Below are 20904 nucleotides of genomic sequence, written 5' to 3'. Positions count from 1 at the left end.
CGGAAATATTTATTAAAGTGTAATTTACTTTATATTCATATCTACGTTGTCAATTCCTTAAGTGATTTAGTAAAGTTTAAGATTTATTATGGTTATTTATTTAGCTAGCAATAATTTATAGTTAGTTCTTTTCTAAATTATATTGCCCTCAATGATCCACATTTATATGTTGGGAACAGGTTATTTCATTATTTTCTTCAGCTGAAATAATGTATTTAGGTATTCATAACTATTTATTCTTATAAATATGCTTTGGAAGAAAAAAAAATTTAATATTGATTACATATAATTTTTAAATTATTATAAAAAGACAGTGGTGTTCAATTCAAATATAATAAAACTAGTAAAAATATGGTGTTCTTAACTGAAAATTAAAAATACCATATCTTTTATATATATAATATGTGCATGTGTGTTTGTGTTGATATATGTTTATTTTCAGGATGATTCTAGCATGGATGAACATGGAGTAGCAGCAGCAATTTTGCCTCTTGCTATGGCTTTCTGTCGAGTAAGCTGTTTTTTATACATTTTATTTCTTAGAATTAAATATTATGAAATGAGGATAAATTTCATAAGTATTAAATTATGGAAAAGAATTTCCAAGTGAATAAGAAGTAAGTAGATAAAATCTAGTTTATGGTTATTGGCTTGGTTGAGCGAGTAGTTAATGTATCCGTCGCCTGTCAGCAAGCTGTAGGTTTGAATCCCTTCTGGGCTTTAAGTTGTTTTGTGATAGTCTTTCAGTGGGAGATGAATTTCATTACCTGGTGCATGTCCACTTATTTGAAGACTGAAGTGGCTCGAAAAAAGTTCTTTGTTTCATCTCTAGAGTGGGTTTCTGGATTATTTACGAAATAATAAGAAATGTAAAAAATACTTTTATAAAAAATTTAAAACTCCTTAACTATCCACAGCATTATCACTAATGTGTTATAGGTTTACAACTGCTTTTGGATGGGAGATGCATAAGTCACATGAATGTATTTTTAAGCTCTCACTTATCACTGTGTTAGTTAGCCACTTGAGTATTGATAATAAAAAATTTTTCTTAGTTTCTACTTTCTGTTTATTACCTATCTGTAATTTTTCTACTTATAAGTAAATTATCTTTATCCTGCATATTATACTTGACAAGAAATTATATTCTTGCTTTAATCCTATATGCAGGTGTAAGTCTGGAGTAACTTCAGGACTAGTCTCCTTGTATAATAGAGGTTGTTGATTTTGCATCAATGACCTTAGCTTCCCATAATGCAAAAACATTATGGGAAGGTCACTATCCAGACTTATTTTGACCTTTGTTGAGGTCTCATCAGTAAGAGCCAAACCCAAGAGTATACAAGACCTCATTAAAAGTCAAAACTGGTCTGTAATGATTCTTCCCCATAATGTTAAATCCTTATGGAATAGTGAGGCAATTGAGGTGAAATCAACAGCCTCTGTATACAAGTAGATTAGTTACTGAAGTTACTACAGACATATGCTTAAATATAGGATTAAATGAAGAATATAATTTCTTCTCAAGTACAGTATACATTGTAGCCAAGTGGGAAATGCTTTCTGCACAAACTGGGCTTATCCTATGGCACCCTTGTAAAAAATATATATATATATAAAATATTGCATGAAGCTAGTTTATTAATTAAAATATTTTATTGGAATAATATTACATTAAACTAACTAAACTCATATTTATCGTTGCATTAATTAACTAAATAATGAACTAAGTACTTTTTTGTCTGTTCTTCATCCATTTGTTTTTACTTATTTTTATAAAATTATAAACTTACATGATACTAGATTGTGACTAATGCATTATGGATTGTAGTCAGTGCAAATCCTTAAGAACAATATTCAGTTGTTCTCTGTTGTGCTTTTTCATCAATGCCAACTCAGTGGTGATCTAAAATGATGGTCTTTATTTTCTTAACATTCAGTAGGTCACCAAATGTACAGTGAATTCCTCTATCCTTGTAGTGAATTTCAAACAACATTATATCATTCACTATCAATAACACTTCCTTATGATATTCCATATATAGGCTGTGTGTGTGTGTAATAACATAAGAAAAAATAGTATTTAATATGAAAACAGATATAATTCATGATGATTATCTCATCATATCATATGCAGAGTGAATATATAACAGTTGGACTGTGACATGAAACAAGAATGGAACTGAAACAAATATTAAAAAGTACATACTTTTACCTGAGGACAACAATATAATACTGTTAAGAAACAATTTAAACATTTACCTAATAGTTCAGTTCTGTTCTTGCTTCATGTCACAGTCAGGTTGTTAAATATTCACTCTGAAGGTGTGATGGGATACTTGTGACCGATGGCTGATAATTAATGTCAATAAACAGAACTAGACAATTTTATTTTTGTCTGGAATCCTAATCATAACTGTTCTGCCACTGTGCTGCCCATAATTAGCAAGATTACAACTGCAGATGCTTGATAATCCAAGGCATGATATTTAGAAAAGTAGATAAGAAATGCTAATTTTTTATTTAGTCTGAAGGTAGCAAGAAGATCCAGTTTTTTTTTTTTTTAAAGATATGGAATGACTATATGGTATAGTTATACAATTATTGCATTTGAGGTTTTGAAGGAGAAGAGAATTAAACACATCAGATGGTGGTATATTAGTGGGGATTGCAGCTGTTAGCTAAGAAAGGATTGCATATGTATTAATTCAGTACTGAGTGCCTTGTATTAGAGCATAAAATTTTTCTGCTGTTTGCTACATTTTTAAAATGCCATATTGATGTGAGGGCAGTGTGACTGGCTTCACATCAGTGTAGATGTAGCTTTAATGGAATTTCTTTTAATTATTTAATGGTAATATTTAATTGTTTAATTCACAATATTACAGGAGCAAAATAAATATTGTAATTTTGAGTTGCTGATATTTCACTAGAACTAGAATCCTTAGAGCACAAAAAGCACCCAGAATTCTAAACACTAACAATCAAGTAACTGTGGAAACAGTTAAAAGTTGTAATGAATAAATTAACACCTTATAATAGTACCCTCTAGGACAAAATTTAAAGTTGTCTTGCAGCTGTTGGGCTAAATATTGTCTTGAAATAGACATCTCCCAGATTTTTGATAAATACAGCCATACTTTATTAATGTTGATGAAAGTGCTTTAGTCACTTCCTCACTAAGTCACTAAGACCAACTGCAACCTGACACATGTAAACTTTTATCCAACATTAAAATGTGCCACAATATGACATTAGTTCTTTTCTTATGTCCATTACAATTTTGACTTGTTCATTAACAACTGATTGTTAGTGCTTGTGTTCTGATGATCTGGTTGTTTGGATGTCTGGAGTAATTACTTTGAAAAAAATATTATATGAAATAAGTAGCAATAGAAGATTGATTAAAAATATCCAGGAGGAATACAATCATGATTACATTTTTGTGTTGGGGGTAGAGAAAATCTGAAGTGGAACGTCAGATAAGGTATATGATATTCAAAAGAAATGTTTGATTATTTTTTCTTTATATATGTAGAAAAATAATAGAGAAAATAAAATGGATGAAGAGGGAATGCAATGGAGACATTATTAATGTGAAAAAATGCAAGCCATTCTATACATGATCAGGAATTTAATAAGAGGATTATTTTTCACTGTTTGTCACTGTGGTATTGTGTACCAATTCATGGCTCAGCTGGTGATATTTAGAGCTTTTTTGAGCACTACAGTTTTTTGCTGAAAAACAAAAATGTTATCAAGACACTCTTCTTCTTCCTAACATGAATTTTAGGCCAGGTGGCCTGTTCCAGTCTCATGCCATCTCTTTTTTGGTGTTCCGATTCTTCTTTTTCCACTTATTTTATATCTATATAATATTTTCGGTAGTCTGCTGTTGTCCATTCGATTTAAACGTTCTTTCCATTTTTGTTTATACTGTCTTGTATAGTAATTAATTGGTTTTATAGTCAGGGATTGTAAAATTTCTTCATTTGTTTTATGGTCCCACTTGGTATAACAGCTCTTTTTCTGAGAAATTTTATTTCTGCTGTTTGAATTCGTTTTTCATTAAGACATCAAGACACTTTATTTGTGGTAATTGAGTGTTAATGTTGTAGCCACCCTAAATGGATATAGGTCTCTATAAGGCTGAATAATAATAATCAAGAAGAAAGGTCAAACATGATGGCTGAAGGAATTATGCTGGCTATGATTCAAAGGGTCAGATTCCAGATTACTTTTCTGTATAGTACCTATAGATAAAAATGGGAAATAAAACAATTTGAGAGTTATAAATGAATTTTGTTAATGAGGGTAGGGATAGTCTTCTGTAGTTGTGTTCCATATACAATTTTTAGATGTATATTTGTTCCTCTTTAACGGAAATTTTTGAAGAGAAACCAAACATTTTTCCTTGCTTCTGGAATATAAAGTTCCATTATGTGTTACTTCTTTCTGCATTACATGTAAATTAGGACATAAAGAATTTTATATTGCCTTTCAGGAATGCGGAGAAATGACAGGAACTTCTGACCTAATGTCCAGCCCTCACCTTCATGTGGTGTGTCCTGTTAGTAGATATATATAGTGGATACTGAACGAACGAGGATGGGTTGGCAATTTGAGACTTAGCCGACCAAATTGTACTCTCTGTTGGCTTAAACCACAAACACATATGATGATATAACATAGTGAGATTTCATGCCATCTGGGATGTCATCCAGTTAAACTAGGCCCCTGCTGTTTTCATCAGGAAACGAGGGCAAACAGTAAAAAGTCAGTTACTGGAAGAAGCTCCACCTCAATATCTAGAAGAAGAAGAATAAATCTGTTATCAGAAGAACTGAAGATAGGAACCATCAGTATAAGTAGTATTAATGGAAAGGAAATTGAACTTGCAGAAGAATTGGAAAAGTACCACGTGGACATAATTTGCATTACTGAGACAAAGAAGACAAAAACAGAGGATATCTTACTAATTAATAATATAGGATGTTATTTCCAGGCAATAATGATCAAGGAAAGGAAGTAGCAATAGCATTCGATAACAAACATGAAGAATTTTACATTGCCTTTCAGGATATAAACTTCCTGATTGGAAGACAGTTTCAAGTAGAGTTATGTGTGCAAACTTCCAAATGGGGAAATGAACAATGAAACTTATTTGTGCCTATGGTCTCACAGAAGTTTTTTCCGAGGAAGAAGTGGAAGGATTTTTTGAGTCATTAGAACAGGCAACTGACATAAAGAAAATGGAAAAAGTGGTCCTTGTTGTGGATTTGAATAGCAAAGTAGAAATGAATCCCACCAGGCATATAGGAACATTTTGGGAGAAAATTTGAGAAGCAAAGGGCAGAGCTAATAATAATGGCAAGTATTTACTGGACTTCTGCTCAAGACACAGATTAGTCATTACTAACACAGTGTTTCAACATAAAGATATGCACAAGTTCACATGGAGAGAACACACAAGAAAGAAAAAAGCCTCATTGGCTACGTCATTGTTGGTAGCAATATCATCATGCTGGTTCAGGATACAAGAGTGTACAGAGTATTTGAAATTGGCAGTGACCATTACTTAGTGCTAAACAGGATAAAAATGGATATCACATTGAAAAAGAACAGTATGTGAGAAAGTTTTAAAAAGAATTAAAGATGAGCAACTTTTACAAATAAATTGTAGACTTGGCTATACAAATGTTATTGAGAAAAAAATGAAACAAATTGAAAACAAGAACCAAACCTTGGAGTCTCATTGGCAAATTCTAAAGAATACATTGAGCGATTCAGCTAGGGAGGTATGTGGTGAAGTTGTTTGCATGGATAGAAAAATAAGAACACCATGATGGACACAGGAAGTTTCTTGGAAAAGAAGAAAGCATATCAAAAGTTCCTAGCAAATAACTCTGCAGATGCCCTAAAAGAATACAGAGCAAAATGTAAGAGAGAAGCTATGTGTAAAAGTAGCTAAACAAAAGTCATGGAAGACTTTGGTAAGAGTATGGAAAATAAATATCAGGAAGGTGGCCAAATGATTTGGAGGTTATTGAAGGAGTGTAGTAATAGAGGAAAGTGTACTGTAAAAGGAATCAAAGATGATAAAGGTGACATGAAAACTAAAGATAAGGATAGCCTAGATGTCTGGAGTACTTATTTTGAAAGAGACTGTTAAACGAACCAAGCAGTGACAGAACCATACTAGAAAATTTTCAAGAGGAATGCAAAGAGGTGTACATATGAATACTTGAGGTATAAAAGCCGTCAAAAATGTGAAATGTGGAAAGGCAGCTAGAGTAGATGATATTCGACCGGAAATGCTTAAATGTGGAAGTATAAAAGTTTAATTATTCGGAGGTCCTGCTCAGAAGGTCGAATTCTCAATGATTGGAGTAGAGCTCTCGTAGTACCCATCTATAAAAAAGGGATTAAAGCTGAATGTGAGAATTGCAGAGCAATTTCTCTACTAAGTGTACCAGGTAAGATTTATGCAAGCATACTTGAAAAGAGGTTGAGAAAGATTGTGGAAAAGAAACTCGGAGAAGAACAAGCTGGGTTCAGGCTTAATGGAGGTAGTCAAGATCAGATATTTATTTTAAGACAAATAGTTGAGAAACTACAAGTGTTGTAGAAGCAAGAATTAGATATGACAATATTAGACTTCTCATACATAATAGACTGATATGGAGGAAAATTGTTGATAGGAGATTAATAATAATGTAATCTTAATCATTTAGTGCTGTCATAGTAACCTGAACTCATTACGGATATCACATTAGGGATATCAGGAGATTGATGATGATGAATTTGCAAGGATTTTTTTTTCTCAAAAAAAAAAAAATTCTTTAAAGGGAAAATTTTTAAAACTGATTTAAAGAAAGCATTGGTTCACTTGTTGGCCAACTTTTCATTGATCAAGTTTTGTAACCAAATAAAACTCCATTGAATTGGCTGCATAGAAATCCTTATATAATTTTATATGATAGTTCATAGACCTTTGAGTAATAAGAAAGGTTAACAGTTGATTGAAGAACTGCTGCATAGATATTAAAATTTAAGATTCTGAAGGTTACTAAAAATGTACTTTATACATTCTTCTCACCTGAACTTCTTCCTAGACAAGGTGATGAACAAGTTGAATAATTCCATCAAGATATATTGTAGAACTACACTGTTAGTCATGATTGATAATTATTATTATTTTATTTTTTGTTATAGAGGGAACATTATATGAAGATTGTCTAATGAATATTGAAGCAGTATGATTTTTTTTATTGTTTGTGTTATATTTACAATGGTAATGTACACTTATTATTATTATTACATGACACCTCCAGGGAGTAGTGATTCCAAGTTAAATCTTACTTAAATAAAATTCATCTCTTACATATACAAGTATATCTTTGCAATACAAATAAAAATTATAGGATAATGTATGATACATTGTTTTGGCTACTATTTTTTAATCATTATGCCTAATTTTGTTAGGCATAATGATTTTTTAACAAATTATTTATTTGTTAAAAAATAAACAAATAAATAATAATGCCTTTTTTAAACAATATTATCAACAAAAAGTAAAAATTGCTATCCAGTGTAATATTTAATTTTAATGGCTCAGAATTTGAGATAATGTTAATAATATAATGATTTCTTTTATTAACCAGAAGTTGTGTACAGGAGTGATTCAGTTTGCTTATACTTGCATTCAAGAACACCTAGTATGGAATAACCAACAGTTTTGGGAAGCTGCATTTTACCAAGATGTCCAAAGAGATATTAGGGCTTTGTATATTCCTCATAGGCCACCATCTCAATCAGACAGAGAGTCTTCTCTATCTCCTATTAGTCCCCGTGAAGTAAGTACTTTTTTAAATAAAAAAACAGTTTCTAGTCAAGTGTCTATATTGTTAACTTTCTATTTTTAAATCACTCTTAAATTTTTTTTTTCCTGATGAACAAACTTTTAATTATCTCATGTAACACATGGGCAGAATGTTTAAATGTAATGAAGATATTTCATCAAAGTTTGAAAATGATTCTTCAGTGCATTTTTCAATTTTTTTCCCCTAACATTACAATCTAATTAGATTGAATTGAATGAGTTTTAAATTAGATATATTTTAATGCAGTTTCATTGGAATGTGGCTTCTTTATGAATCATTTGATTCATAAAGAATCAAATGATTCATAAATTTTCAGAATTTTCTGAATAAAATTTCTCATTCATATGACATTCCCCTCTTAGTAACTGAGATGCAGGCCCAATCATTATTTGAGTATGAGTGATAATGAAGTAATATGCACTATATTCTAACATTATGCATAAGTAGAAGTGTGGGTGTTCCATGATCACCTGTAATGCTTTAGACAGTCTCTACCCGTGTGGTTTAAAAGAACCAAAAAAAGATTGTTTAATGAATAGCACACAAACTTGTGACTTAGCAGTGTAGGATGCAAGAATTGCAAATCTCTGAATGCTTTTAGTAAGTTTTTACTGTGCCATGAAATACTTGGTCTATTCCTTGTGTTGTGCAGGGATTTCATTTGTTCTTTGGTTAAGACAGAGGCTTAATTGGCAGAAAACATTGTGCATTCATTATTGTTTGAAGCATAACAAAATTTCTCCAGAGTTGCAGTTAGACTGCTAACTGAGGCATGCCTATCAGGTATCCTTCTTGACTGTATGTCTGAAAAGTGAATGTGGTTGTTTGCTATCCTGGATAACACTTGTGATTAATTATTCATTAATGCTAGTAATAATGCATATTGTCTTGGAATATACTTATGTCATGCATGATATGTTTATTTTTGGGTTTTCACTGTTTCTTTCTTTCTTCCTTCCATTCTTTCTTTTTTATTTATTAATGATGGTCCTATCTTCAAAAACACTTTTAAATCCTATTGCGTGTGTCAGTCCAATGGGTGCACAAAGAATCAGATATTTTGGAAACCCTGGTCTCAGAACTGATACATTTTCTTCAAAGACATTCCAAACATACCATTGTGCAACTAACCCACACCAAGTAAGTTGGAAAATAAGATAAAGATATTATCATTTGCAGCCTCTGGTGCTTTTGGTGATAACTTTCATGATATCAAGCATCATGAAAATATTTTGTTGTAGTGACATTTCAGCACTTTTGACTTACCTGTACTATAGAAAACAAACTATGGACAAACTGACATTAAAATTAGAGATAATTTTAATGTCAGTTTGCAGCCACTATAGGGTGGCTCATGAGTCATGAAAAGATTTAAACATTTAATAACTTTTTTAATTATTAATTCTTTTTGTTATTTTTTGTTATAATGAAATACAGAACCTGGAAATTTTTTAATTAGTTATAAAAAAACCACATCACATAAATGCCTTCCATTTTCGGCTTCCCAAAGATGGGGCCTTTCTGTTGAATGTTCTATGACAGTTGTTAATGTTTCTGGCTGCAGTTCCCTAATTTCTGCATGAATTTTCTCCTGTTGGGTTACCTTAAGGAAAAAGTTGTATGTGGACAAGCCCTGACAATCCAACAGCTGAATATTTTTCAAACTTGTGTGTGTACTCTCTCTCTCTCTATATATATATATATTTTTTTTTTTTTTTCAGAATTCATTTTTATTCAGTTGGAATATTATTCAAAAAGTTTTAATGACTGTTACTGAGAGATAAAAAGATGACATGGTATATTTAAAAAGATACTACTAGTTAACAAGTTTCGTTGAATAGATCAACATCTTCAGGTATCACAATCAAAGAAATATATAAAGAATTACAGAGACTTAAAATTGTAATAACAGAACAAGTACAAAAAGACAGTAACGTGTTTGAAAACAAAATGCGAGCTTGAGTTCTAAACAAACGTATACTATGCGCTGTCGCGAGTGCGCCAATACTGAACAGAGGCAATGTGTGCATCAGAGAGATTGAAACTAAGGCTGTTATTGATATGAGAAGAATCTAGAGAAATTTCTCTAGATACAATTTTAAGTCTCTGTAATTCTTTATATATTTCTTTGATTGTGATACCTGAAGATATTGATCTATTCAATGAAACTTGTTAACTAGTAGTATCTTTTTAAATATACCATGTCATCTTTTTATCTCTCGGTAACAGTCATTAAAGCTTTTTGAAGAATATATATAGATATATAGATATATATATATATATATATATATAGAGAGAGAGAGAGAGAGAGAGAAATAATCAGTGTATATCTTCTTAAACTCATTCACTGATGATGCGCATATCATTCTCATTGGTGGCTCTTCCACTCACATACCCAGAAAAATTCCTAGACCTTATGCGCTAGCCAACTATGCTCTTTCTTTGCATTCTTCCCCTCCAATGTATTGAAAACTTTTTTCTATATCTATATATGTATCAAGCCTTATAAAGAGGAAAGAATAAATTCCTTATCCCTACCAGTCAGTATCTTCATCATCATCATCATAGTTAATCACTGCATTATCTTTGCCACTTTATTATGACTCTAACATCACTTTAATATAGCTTCATCAATTTCCAGCAGTTAATTTTTTCCCATCTGCATAATCTTTCACTTACAAAACATTTATAGCATCATTAACTGCAAATTGAATAATAGTGTCAATAGAAAGGGCCTGCAACATGTATCACATCACTTATATGTCACTCCCACATGAAAGGCTGTGATGCCTATAGCAGATAAATGTTGTGGGTAGGCTGGGGTCAAGAGAAAGTAATCTGTTGATGTTCTTCCAAAAAAGAACTGCTATAGTTTCTGGGGATTTCTTAATGGAGAAAACGTTTGCTAAGAATCAAGGCAGGTGGAATAAAATATAACTGGGAGCAGCAGGTTCAGTGAGTCTACAATTTAACTGCAAAAGGATGTTGAGCAGTCACTTCTTGTGTCCCTGTAGTTGCCAGCTCTGCCAAACAGTGCCCACCTATAAGACAGCAGCTGAAAAGTGTGCGTGTGGAAGGGTTGGGGCATCAGCCAGTTTATTATATCATCAAGCAGCCACTCTTCTTTCCATTGTGCTCACCTATCTGTATCTTTTTTAATTTATACAACACTGTTCAATACAATATTGTGTTAATTAAATACCTTGATAAATTGTAGTTTCCCTTTTTCATCTCAATTTTAACTTTATCATAATTTGCAAGCAGGTTATTATTGCAAGATCTCTCCCTTACAAAGTCATGCTTCCAGTGTATTATCCTTAATGCACTGGAACAGAATAAAGATTAATTGTGATTAGCTATCATTACTTATTATGATAGTAATATTACTTATATATCTCCATAAATAAATCCATATTATCATCATTCAGAATTCATCATCATCAAATTCCTGCCATGTACCCTCAAGGGGTGTACAGGATATGACAGTACTACATGAAAAAATTACATCATTACTAACTTCCTATCTACAATTTTCCTCCAAATCAGTCTGTTACTTGTCAAGACTCCAACATTATCAGATCTTATATTTCTATAGTCTAAGGCACTTTGTACCGTATCAATCCACCTATATCTTGGTCTTCCTCTGGGTCGTTTTCCTGCCAACCTGGCAGAGAACACTTGTTTTGCTAATCTTTCCTCTCCCATTCTATTTAAGTGACCATACCACCTGAGATTAGCTCTGCTAACGCATTCCTGGATGTTGACAATGTCAAGTTCTTTCCTAATATCCTCGTTTTTTAATATGATATTGTCATTGATGCCATCTGTTCACGCCTGTAATCTTTCTCAGGACTCTCATATCTGCTGTCGCTAGTCTTTGGTCAAGTGTTTTACTTCTGACCCAGCTCTCAGATCCATAAGTTAAAACTGGTTTGAACACTGTCTTGTATACAGCTAATTTAGTGTTCCGACTAATTTCTTTCTTATTCCATATGAATTTATTCAATTGACTTCCCACCATACCAGCTTTGCTGATTCTGTTGTCTATTTCTATATTTAATTTATCATCTTCACTAAAAATCGTGATTAAATAGTAGCTGAAATGTTTTACTTGTTCCACAGGTTCTCCATTCACAAAACAGTTGACATTTTCAATGATTCTGCCTATTTTCATTGTCTTTGTCTTTTTATTGCTGACCTTAATACCATATCTATTACAACAGCTATTCAATTTAGTCAGAGAATCTTGCAGACTTGTAGCGGATTTATTTAGAAGTATAACATCATCCGCATAAAGCAAAGAGCTGACATTAACATCTCCATTTTTGATATCAGGTTTAATACCACATTCCTTCATAATGTGATCCATATAGATAATGAATAACAGAGGGGATAATGTATATCCTTGTCTCATACCAGATTTAACATTAAACCATCTTCCTGTACTTCCTTCAATTCTAACTGCTGACTTACAACTCAAATAAAGACTAAGTATTGCTTGATATAATGCCCCATTGACACCATATAATTGCAGCATATTGAATAGCTTCTCTCTTGGCACCTTGTCATATCCCTTTTCCAAATCGACAAAACTTAAATACAGATCTTTGTTGTATTCCCATGCTTTCTCGACCATTTGTCGTAAAGTGAAGATCTGATCTTGACAGCATCTATTTGGCCTGAATCCAGCTTGTTCTTCACCAAGCTTTTCTTCCACAATTCTTCTCAACCATTTCTCAAGTATACTTGCATAGATCTTGCCAGGAACACTCAGTAGGGAAATACCTCTGTAATTCTCACATTCAGTTTTATTTCCCTTTTTATATATGGGTACTATGAGAGCTCTACTCCAATCATCGGGAATTCGTCCCTCTGTCCAGGCTTTCTGAACTATGCAGTGCAGCCACTGTAAGACTTTTATACCACCATACTTCAGCATTTCTGGTCGAATATCATCTACTCCTGCTGTCTTTCCACATTTCAAGCCTTTGATGGCTTTTTCTACTTCAAGTATGGATATGTATTCCTGACTGCATGCCTGGTCAGTGTTTTTTTTATCACTGTGCTGTCATCACTGCTTGTTTCATTTAGCAGTTTTTCAAAGTAATTACTCCATACTTCAAGGTTATCTTTTTCTCCAGTTTTCATGTCACCTTTATCATCTCTAACTTCTTTTACAGCACTCTTTCCTCCATTCCTAAGCTTCTTCAACAACCTCCAGAATATTTTGCCACCTTCTTGATATTTATTTTCTATATTCTTGCCAAAGTCCTCCCATGACTTTTGTTTAGCTAGTTTTACACACTGTTTAGCTTTCTTACATTTGTCTCTGTATTCTTTAAGAGTAAAAGCTGACTTATTTGCCAGGAACTTTTGATATGCTTTCTTCTTTTCCTTCACTGCCTGTTTAACTTCCTGTGTCCACCAGGGAGTTCTGATTTTTTTATCCTTGCACACAACCTCACCACATGCCTCTCTGGCAGAATCAATCAATGTTTTCTTCAGAGTTTGCCACTGAATCTCCAAGGTTTGATTCCTGTTCTCAAAGTCTTTCATTTTCTTTTCAATAATCTTTCTGTATTTTAGTCTACAGTTCACATCTGAGAGCTGCTCAACTTTTATTCGCTTTAAAACTTTCTTACATGTTATTCTTTTCAATATGAAATTCAATTTTATCCTGCTCAAGACTAAATAGGGATCACTTCCAATTTCAAATCCTCTGTACACTCTGGTGTCCTGCACCAGGGAGAAAACATCACTATCAACAATAACATAGTCAATGAGACTTTTCTTATTCCTAGCCTCTTCTCTCCATGTGAATTTGTGCACATTTTTATGTTGGAACATGGTGTTAGTAATAACCAGTTCATGTCCTGAGCAGAAATCCAACAGATATTTGCCATTATTATTAGCTTTGGTCTTTTCTCCAAATTTTCCCAAAATATTTTTGTATGTCTCACAATCATTTCCTAATCTGCTATTTAGATACCCAACAAGGACCAACTTTTCCTTTTTCATTGTGTCAGTTGCTTTTTCTAAAGCCTCAAAAAATTCCTTCACTTCTACCTTAGTAGAGCCTTCTGTGGGACCATAGGCACAAATAAGTCTCATTGTCCAGTTCCCCATTCTCATATTTGCCCACATTACTCTACTTGAGACTGACTGCCATTCAAGAAGATTAGCCTCGTATTTTGTGTTGAATACTATAGCTACTCCATCTTTTCCTTGATTGTCATTGCCTGAATATAACATTTTGTATTTATTGCTCAGAAAGATCTCACCAGTTTTGGTCTGTTTTGTTTCAGTCACCCCTATTATGTCGATCTGGTACTTATCTAATTCCTCAGCTAGCTCCATTTCTTTGCCATTCAGGCTTCTTACGTTGATAGTACCGATCTTTAACTCTGGTGATTTTGAGTTGGGGTTTGTTTTCAGATTTGTTCCAGTAGCTGACTTTTCGCTGTTCGCCCTGGTTCCCTGGCGAAAACAACGGGGGCCTTGTTTAACCCGGCGACGCCCCAGCCAGCATGAAATTTTGTCATGTTGTACCATCATTTTTTATTTTGGTTTAACCAATAAGAATACAATTTGGTCGGCTAAATCCCAAATTGCCAGCCCATCCTCGTTCGTTCAGTATCAAAGTAGATACCCAATAGGGTGCGCCACGAGAAGGTGAGGATTGGACATTAGGTCAGAAGCCCTGGTTGGTTCTTCACATTCCTTTTAAAGGCTATGTGGAGGTCTCCTCTCAGTTATATCTCTCCATAAATAAATCCATATTATCATCATTCAGAATTCATCATTAGCATTTAGCAGTATATGGAGTAGCGACGACAACAACCACACCACTACTTAATTCTCCATTTACACACAGTTGTGCTACCACCATCTAAACATAGTGTCTTCCACTGCCTGCCAATAGTATTAATTGATTAATTAGTTGAATTATTAAATTCAGTAATTTCAGTAATCCAATTAAATTATTTGGATTGGAATGAATATTGAACATAAATCATTGTTTATTTGATATTTTACAAGAATGATTGTATTATACATGATTCTAAAATATTTCCAAATAAATGTTAACTTTATATGAATTTTGATACAGGGCAAGGATTTTAGCAGCATGTGGAGTAGAGAAAACACCCGCAGAGAAAATTCTCATATTAATCATCGGGCAAGTACTCTTTTGCGCCCTCCAGAGCCAAGTGCCCTGGAAATTGCAGCAGAACAGGTGAGTAAATTATATGTCTATTCTTGTTTAATATAAAAACTGTTTTCATTTCAATTTAACTTTATCGTAATTTGCAAGCAGGTCATTATTTATCATCATACACCTTGGTGCACCTTGTTTTGCTTTAAACTTTATGAATATACTGAAATGTTAATATTGCTGTGAATAGCTAGAAGCACTTTTTGTTTTTCTTTTCCAGATGAGGCTGTGGCCTACTTTAACAAAAGAGTTCCAACTTGAATTAGTTAATAATGAAGAATCTACTGTGTATAGTCAAGCTATCCACTATGCCAATCGTATGGTGTCACTTAGGGTTCCATTAGACACCAATAAAAGTGCCAAAATGTCTGTGGATACTGAAAGAGAAAGTAACAGTAACAGCAATATAACAAACAGGTATGTTAAGGATAACAAGCTTCTGTAGTTGTTTTTTGTTCATATTAAATATTTTTTATGATCACAGGTAATCAAAATAGCTTTTTATTCTTCTAGTATCATACTGAGTGGCATACATTATGAGTAATATAGTTATTTATCAAACTGAAAACATAGAGGAGCAGAATGTTTCTTAAAACGAAAATATACATTAATAGATAAAATACTAAAATGTAACAACTCATGTTCAGTTGTTAAACACACACACATGCTTCATTGTTCATCTGTGTTGTGCAACATCCACCCTAGCCTAGTTCTGTGCATTTCAAGTGCAGAACATGTGCACTTGAAATCCAACATGTGGCACATGTTACATCAGACATACAGTGCCACTTACCAGAATATTTTATAGAATGTGTGTTTCAATAATAATATTTATTGCTTAACCATTGTAAAATATATGATGAAAATATGTGATGTAAAATATATGATGCATCATATATAGATTGTTACAATAGTTTAATTCAAGTTAGTCAATCTCTGGCATGGGCAAGCAGGTTTTTTTATCCCAGAAACTCAAGAAAATCGACTGTAGAACCCACATTATTTTGGACAGTAACATATCCTGTTAGGGTTAGATACCAAGAGATGGCAGCACTTGTTTGCCAGTCTCTTCATCAGTAGCTGCTTACAATTAGTGATTAGTCATGGGCCAGCTATCTCTGATTGGCTACCAGTTGAGATTGAACTGCCCACTCAGTCTCCAAAAGTAGATAGGGTTAAAAGGCTTCGCCTGCTTCCTATAACAGAATAAAAGGTGTTAGCTGATTTATTTTATTTATATAACTTTTGTATAATTTTTCACATTTTTTTAATTTAAAATTAATTTTCTTGTTTTAATTTTGCAAAGGATTTTCTTAATACTTTTACAAAGACATTGTAAGCAGTGCCGATTATTATAAGCAGAAATTACTAAGTGAGAACTAGGCAGATGATCATTATATGAGTAGCACTTCATGTGGAAGGAAGGCAAAGATTTCATAAAGTTATTGAGGGATAATTGCATTTTACAGCTTGTCTGACACAAGGATTAAGACTAGTCACATTGCTTACAATGCTGAATAAAAATATGAGATTGGATGAATTTGCTACTCTACCTCGATTTCAAAATAACGACCTTGTCTTCCACTCCTAGAAGATGGGTAGGTATGGAATTGAATCATTAAGAAGGGAAGGCAGAATGTGTGTGTGTGTGTATGTAAAAGTCTAATTGTAGATATTACAGCCAATTTAGAAGCCATGAGAATCGGTTAATGGATGTTTGAAACATTCAAAATGAACTTCTTTCCTACAATTTCAAGGCTAAATTTTATCTACTGGCTGCAGCAGATCAAATACATGAAACATGTTATGAATTTTCAAGGATGAAAACTTGAGCAACTTAGTGTTATATGTATTGTTAATATCTATTAATAATACATATCATGAAGTTGCCACCTTTGAGACCATTTGATTTAAAGCGAGCTGTTGGCATTTCTGATAACAGAAATTGATTTTAAATGAACATTTTGATTTACATTTTTATTTTGTTTGCTCATGAGAGATATAAATATGGATTTGATATGGAAAATAAAAAAGCAAATTACTTCTATTTTAAAATATGATGATGTGAAATCAATGTTATCCATCAATCTATTGCTAGAAGAATAAAAAATTGCAAATGAAACATTTGCAATTTTTTATTCTCAATGTCTTCCCAGTGGAACATTATTTAGGTTTTTCATTTTCATGAAAATTTTGTGGAAATTATTCTCACACTATTTTCAAATCCTTGCAGTGAAAATAAGTTTGTTAATTGTTTGTATTAAAAAGATTTTGAAATAACATTTATTGAAATCAATACTATTTGAACATTTTTTAAAATTATTATTTCCTTGCAAAATTCTAAATATCACTATATGGTTTTGCAATCCCTGCATAGAGTTTTAAGTAGATAGTTGCCCACTTTTAAGAGCAATAAATGATGTCTAATTGTATTACTTGCTTTCCGATTTTGAGGTTTTCTTTTTTTTTTTTTTAAATATCACAATTATATATAGCTGGCCTGGCTGGCTGAGTGGTTAACGCATCTGCTCTCCAGCCAAAAGGCTGCGGGTTCGAATCCTGCCATGGGCATGGATGTTTGTAAGTGTCTGTGGAAATACTAGTGATGGAGGTCAGCGGTAGATGGCGTTGGTGTAGTTGTGGTCAGTTGGTGGATTGAGTAGTGGAGACAGAGCTGTAGAGCAGGTGTCCTCCCTCGATGAGTCCTTGGGCTCCCTGGAGGTGTCAAATAATAATAATAATAATAATATGCTGTAATATTTCAGAAGAACCTCAGCTTTTTAGCTAAAATGCGCAATGCAACAATTTTTTTTGGAATCCTTATTTCATAGATAATATCTACTGCTTAACTGATGGAAATTTTCACATTTGCAATAGTTAAGAATTAAAATATGGTGAAAATATTTGAATTATATCATATGCAGACTTATTCAAAATTCATCTTCATTTTGAGGTATTCCAGTTACATCCATCCCTTGTTCGAGGAAAGGAGTTATGAATAACTAACTACCTTTTATCTAATTTCCTACCAGTTTGAAATTTTTCATGGGAGAGTATTTCACATTTAAAGAACTGACATTTATTACTTCTTAATCCACATTTCAACTCTATCATATGTTTCACATTCATGGTTTTAGTGAACTTAAAAACATGTCATGGCTGGTAGGGAGGGAACTATTATTACATATGGGTGTCTCCATGGAATCTATAAACTCATTGTAGGAGTTCCAACATCAGCACTAATCTTTATTTGCATAATACCTGTGATATTTTGCTTTGAACTCATTCAGCAACAGAGCACTCACAACTGACTCTGACAACCTGTTCCATTCATTCACCACTCTTCAAGCAAAAAAAAAAAAAAAATCTAGCCTCATGCCCTTACTAATTATGCTTTTTCTTAATTTTTAGTAGGCCTGTGTAGCTCAGCAGAAGTGGTGTTTGCACTCTACAGTACTTTACTGCACAAAAGAAGACATAAGTTCGAGTCTAGTCGCCGACTGGAGGAACTTTTTCAAAGCCTTTTTTTCATCCGGTTCCTGAGTTAGACGATCTTTGGAATGGGCAAGCAGGTTTTTTCTCCCAGAAACTTGGGTTTTTTGTCCCATAAACTCAAGAAAATTGGCTCTCGAACCCACACTATTTTCAGACATTAAAAATATTGTGTTAGGGACCATGAGATGGCAGCACTTATTAACTGCCTTCTTCACTGCATACCGATTAATTAGTGATAGCTTTGGGCCAGCTATCTGATTGGTTACCAGGGAAGATTGAATTGCCCACTCAGTCTCCAAAAGTTAGATAGGGCTAAAACGGCCTTGCCTACTCCCTATACAGGAACCAAAAGCTGTTAGCTGTTTTTTTTTTTTTTTAATGGATGATCCCTTGTTTTCCCCTCAGTAGTCCATGTAAAATCCTTGTAAAAAAACCCTAAGCAACTTAATATTTCCTATACCCCCTTCTTTCTTTGCCTCTCAGCTAACCTCTTCAACCAACATATCTTCAATCTCTCCTCATATGGAGCATCCTCATAGACCTGCCTCTGGATCCTTTTTAGGATCAGAGGCAAGTCTATGAGGATGCCCCCAAGTTAAACAGATCTGTACACAATAGTGCAGATGGGGCCATATAATGGCCTTATAAAGAGTTATAACTTCTTTTTTGCTGCTTCAATAGCTGAGAAATCCTATGAACTGTTTACAACTTTTGTAATATGACCTATAAGCTTCACCTCAGAGTCCATGAGCACTCCTAAATCCCTAGCTATATTAATTTCATGCATCCCAGTTCCATTAATATCATAGCTGGTAATCTTTTCATCCCAAAATGCATAACCTTACACTTTGCTCTATTAAACTGATAGCTTACCCATATTGGCAGTTTGTATAAATTATCCTGAAAGATCTCTGAAGGATGATTTAATTAGACAGTTTTAAATCATCAGCAGCAGGCAACTGAATATTTCCCCTCAGATAATTTCCTATGTCATTAATGTATCAGTTAAATAAAAGTGCCCCAAGTATGGAACCCTGGCACCACTAGTAACATGCCTTCTCCTTGACTCTGCATATATGTGTATATATATATATGTGTGTCATTAACTCGGTTAACATACATATTTTTATGAAGAATTTAGATAATATTATAATTTGACAGGTCCCTGTTCTCCTGACAGAAGGAAAATGCAGGCAAAAAAAAAAAACAAAAAAACCCTACACTTATTCAAGATCCTTTAGCCACCCTCCTTATCCACATCACTTGTTTTATATGAAACTCCATTTGCTCCAATTTATGTAACAAGTTCTGTGAGATATTCTATCCTATACCAATTTTGGTTATCTTCCAGAAAATGTTTCTTGAGGTATAATATCAGAGTGGGACTGCTTTGATCTTCCCAATGAACAGATATGCTCTAAACTCAAGGACCAAGGTGTGACAGTCTTTGAGAATAATCCTTGTGTGAGGATTCTCAAAATTATTCTCAAACCACCTGTACCAGATTATGCAGTAAAAATCATGAGAATAAAGACTGTAAGAGCACTTTTATCACAACTACAACATCCCTGATAGATATAACTTACTCGTATTCTTAGAGTGAATTAAAGAGAAAAATCAATATGGTCTCACTCCTGAAGATATGCCAAAAATGGTCACACTACATGAAAATCCACTAATAAAAAAGATAATTGAATACACTCATACTATAGAGACCAAAGATGTGCTATTTAGTTATTCATATGTGACATCATTTGAAACTGTATGGTCACTCGCATACCTCATTGGGTTTTGGGAGTGAAGCCTTCTGCTAGAAGTGGTAGGGATTCAGATGCCCTTTCTGCAAAGAGTTAGTAGGATAATCACAAACATCCATGCCTCCTGTTTGCATTCGAACCTACAGCCTCTTGGCTGTAGAGTGGATACACTAGTCAATCAGGCCAGCAAGACATTACTCAGTTATTTACCTCTGGACCCTTTATTAGATGGCCTGTCAATATATAGCATGGATGCTTCTGTTCCCTGTCAGGAAGATAAAACAATTAATATACCAAGCGCCCTAGAAGAAGTGGAATTTTGTGATATTTTTGTGATATCTTGGATATTTTTCCCTAAGAAGAAGAAATGGTGGATACCGGCTGTTCACAATTCTCAAAAAAAGAAAAAAAATCCAAGACTTGAAAACAAAACCTCTCGACATAGAAAACCAGTGACACCACAAAAAGAAATAACAGAAACATTCCTACATTGGAATTGTCGGATTCTGACAAAACATCGACATCGAGGCTCTCTTCCAAAAGTATAAACCAGTGT

General features: G+C 33.4%; 1 protein-coding gene across 1 annotated transcript in view; it reads left to right on the top strand.

The window, feature by feature from the left end:
• Sbf (SET domain binding factor) overlaps window positions 1-20904 on the top strand; it is a 631948-nt gene that overhangs the window by 229399 nt on the left and 381645 nt on the right. Inside the window, 4 exon segments of the mRNA XM_090414822.1 lie at window positions 443-511; window positions 7665-7856; window positions 14992-15117; window positions 15317-15513. Of these exon segments, the coding sequence (XP_090270948.1) occupies window positions 443-511; window positions 7665-7856; window positions 14992-15117; window positions 15317-15513 (584 nt within the window).

Source organism: Typopeltis vanoorti, chromosome 25, assembly GCF_054136105.1.
Source record: "Typopeltis vanoorti isolate ZY-2024b chromosome 25, IOZ_Tvanoo_1.0, whole genome shotgun sequence".
NCBI lineage: Eukaryota > Metazoa > Arthropoda > Arachnida > Uropygi > Thelyphonidae > Typopeltis > Typopeltis vanoorti.
This window is presented reverse-complemented; position numbering and strand designations above follow the sequence as displayed.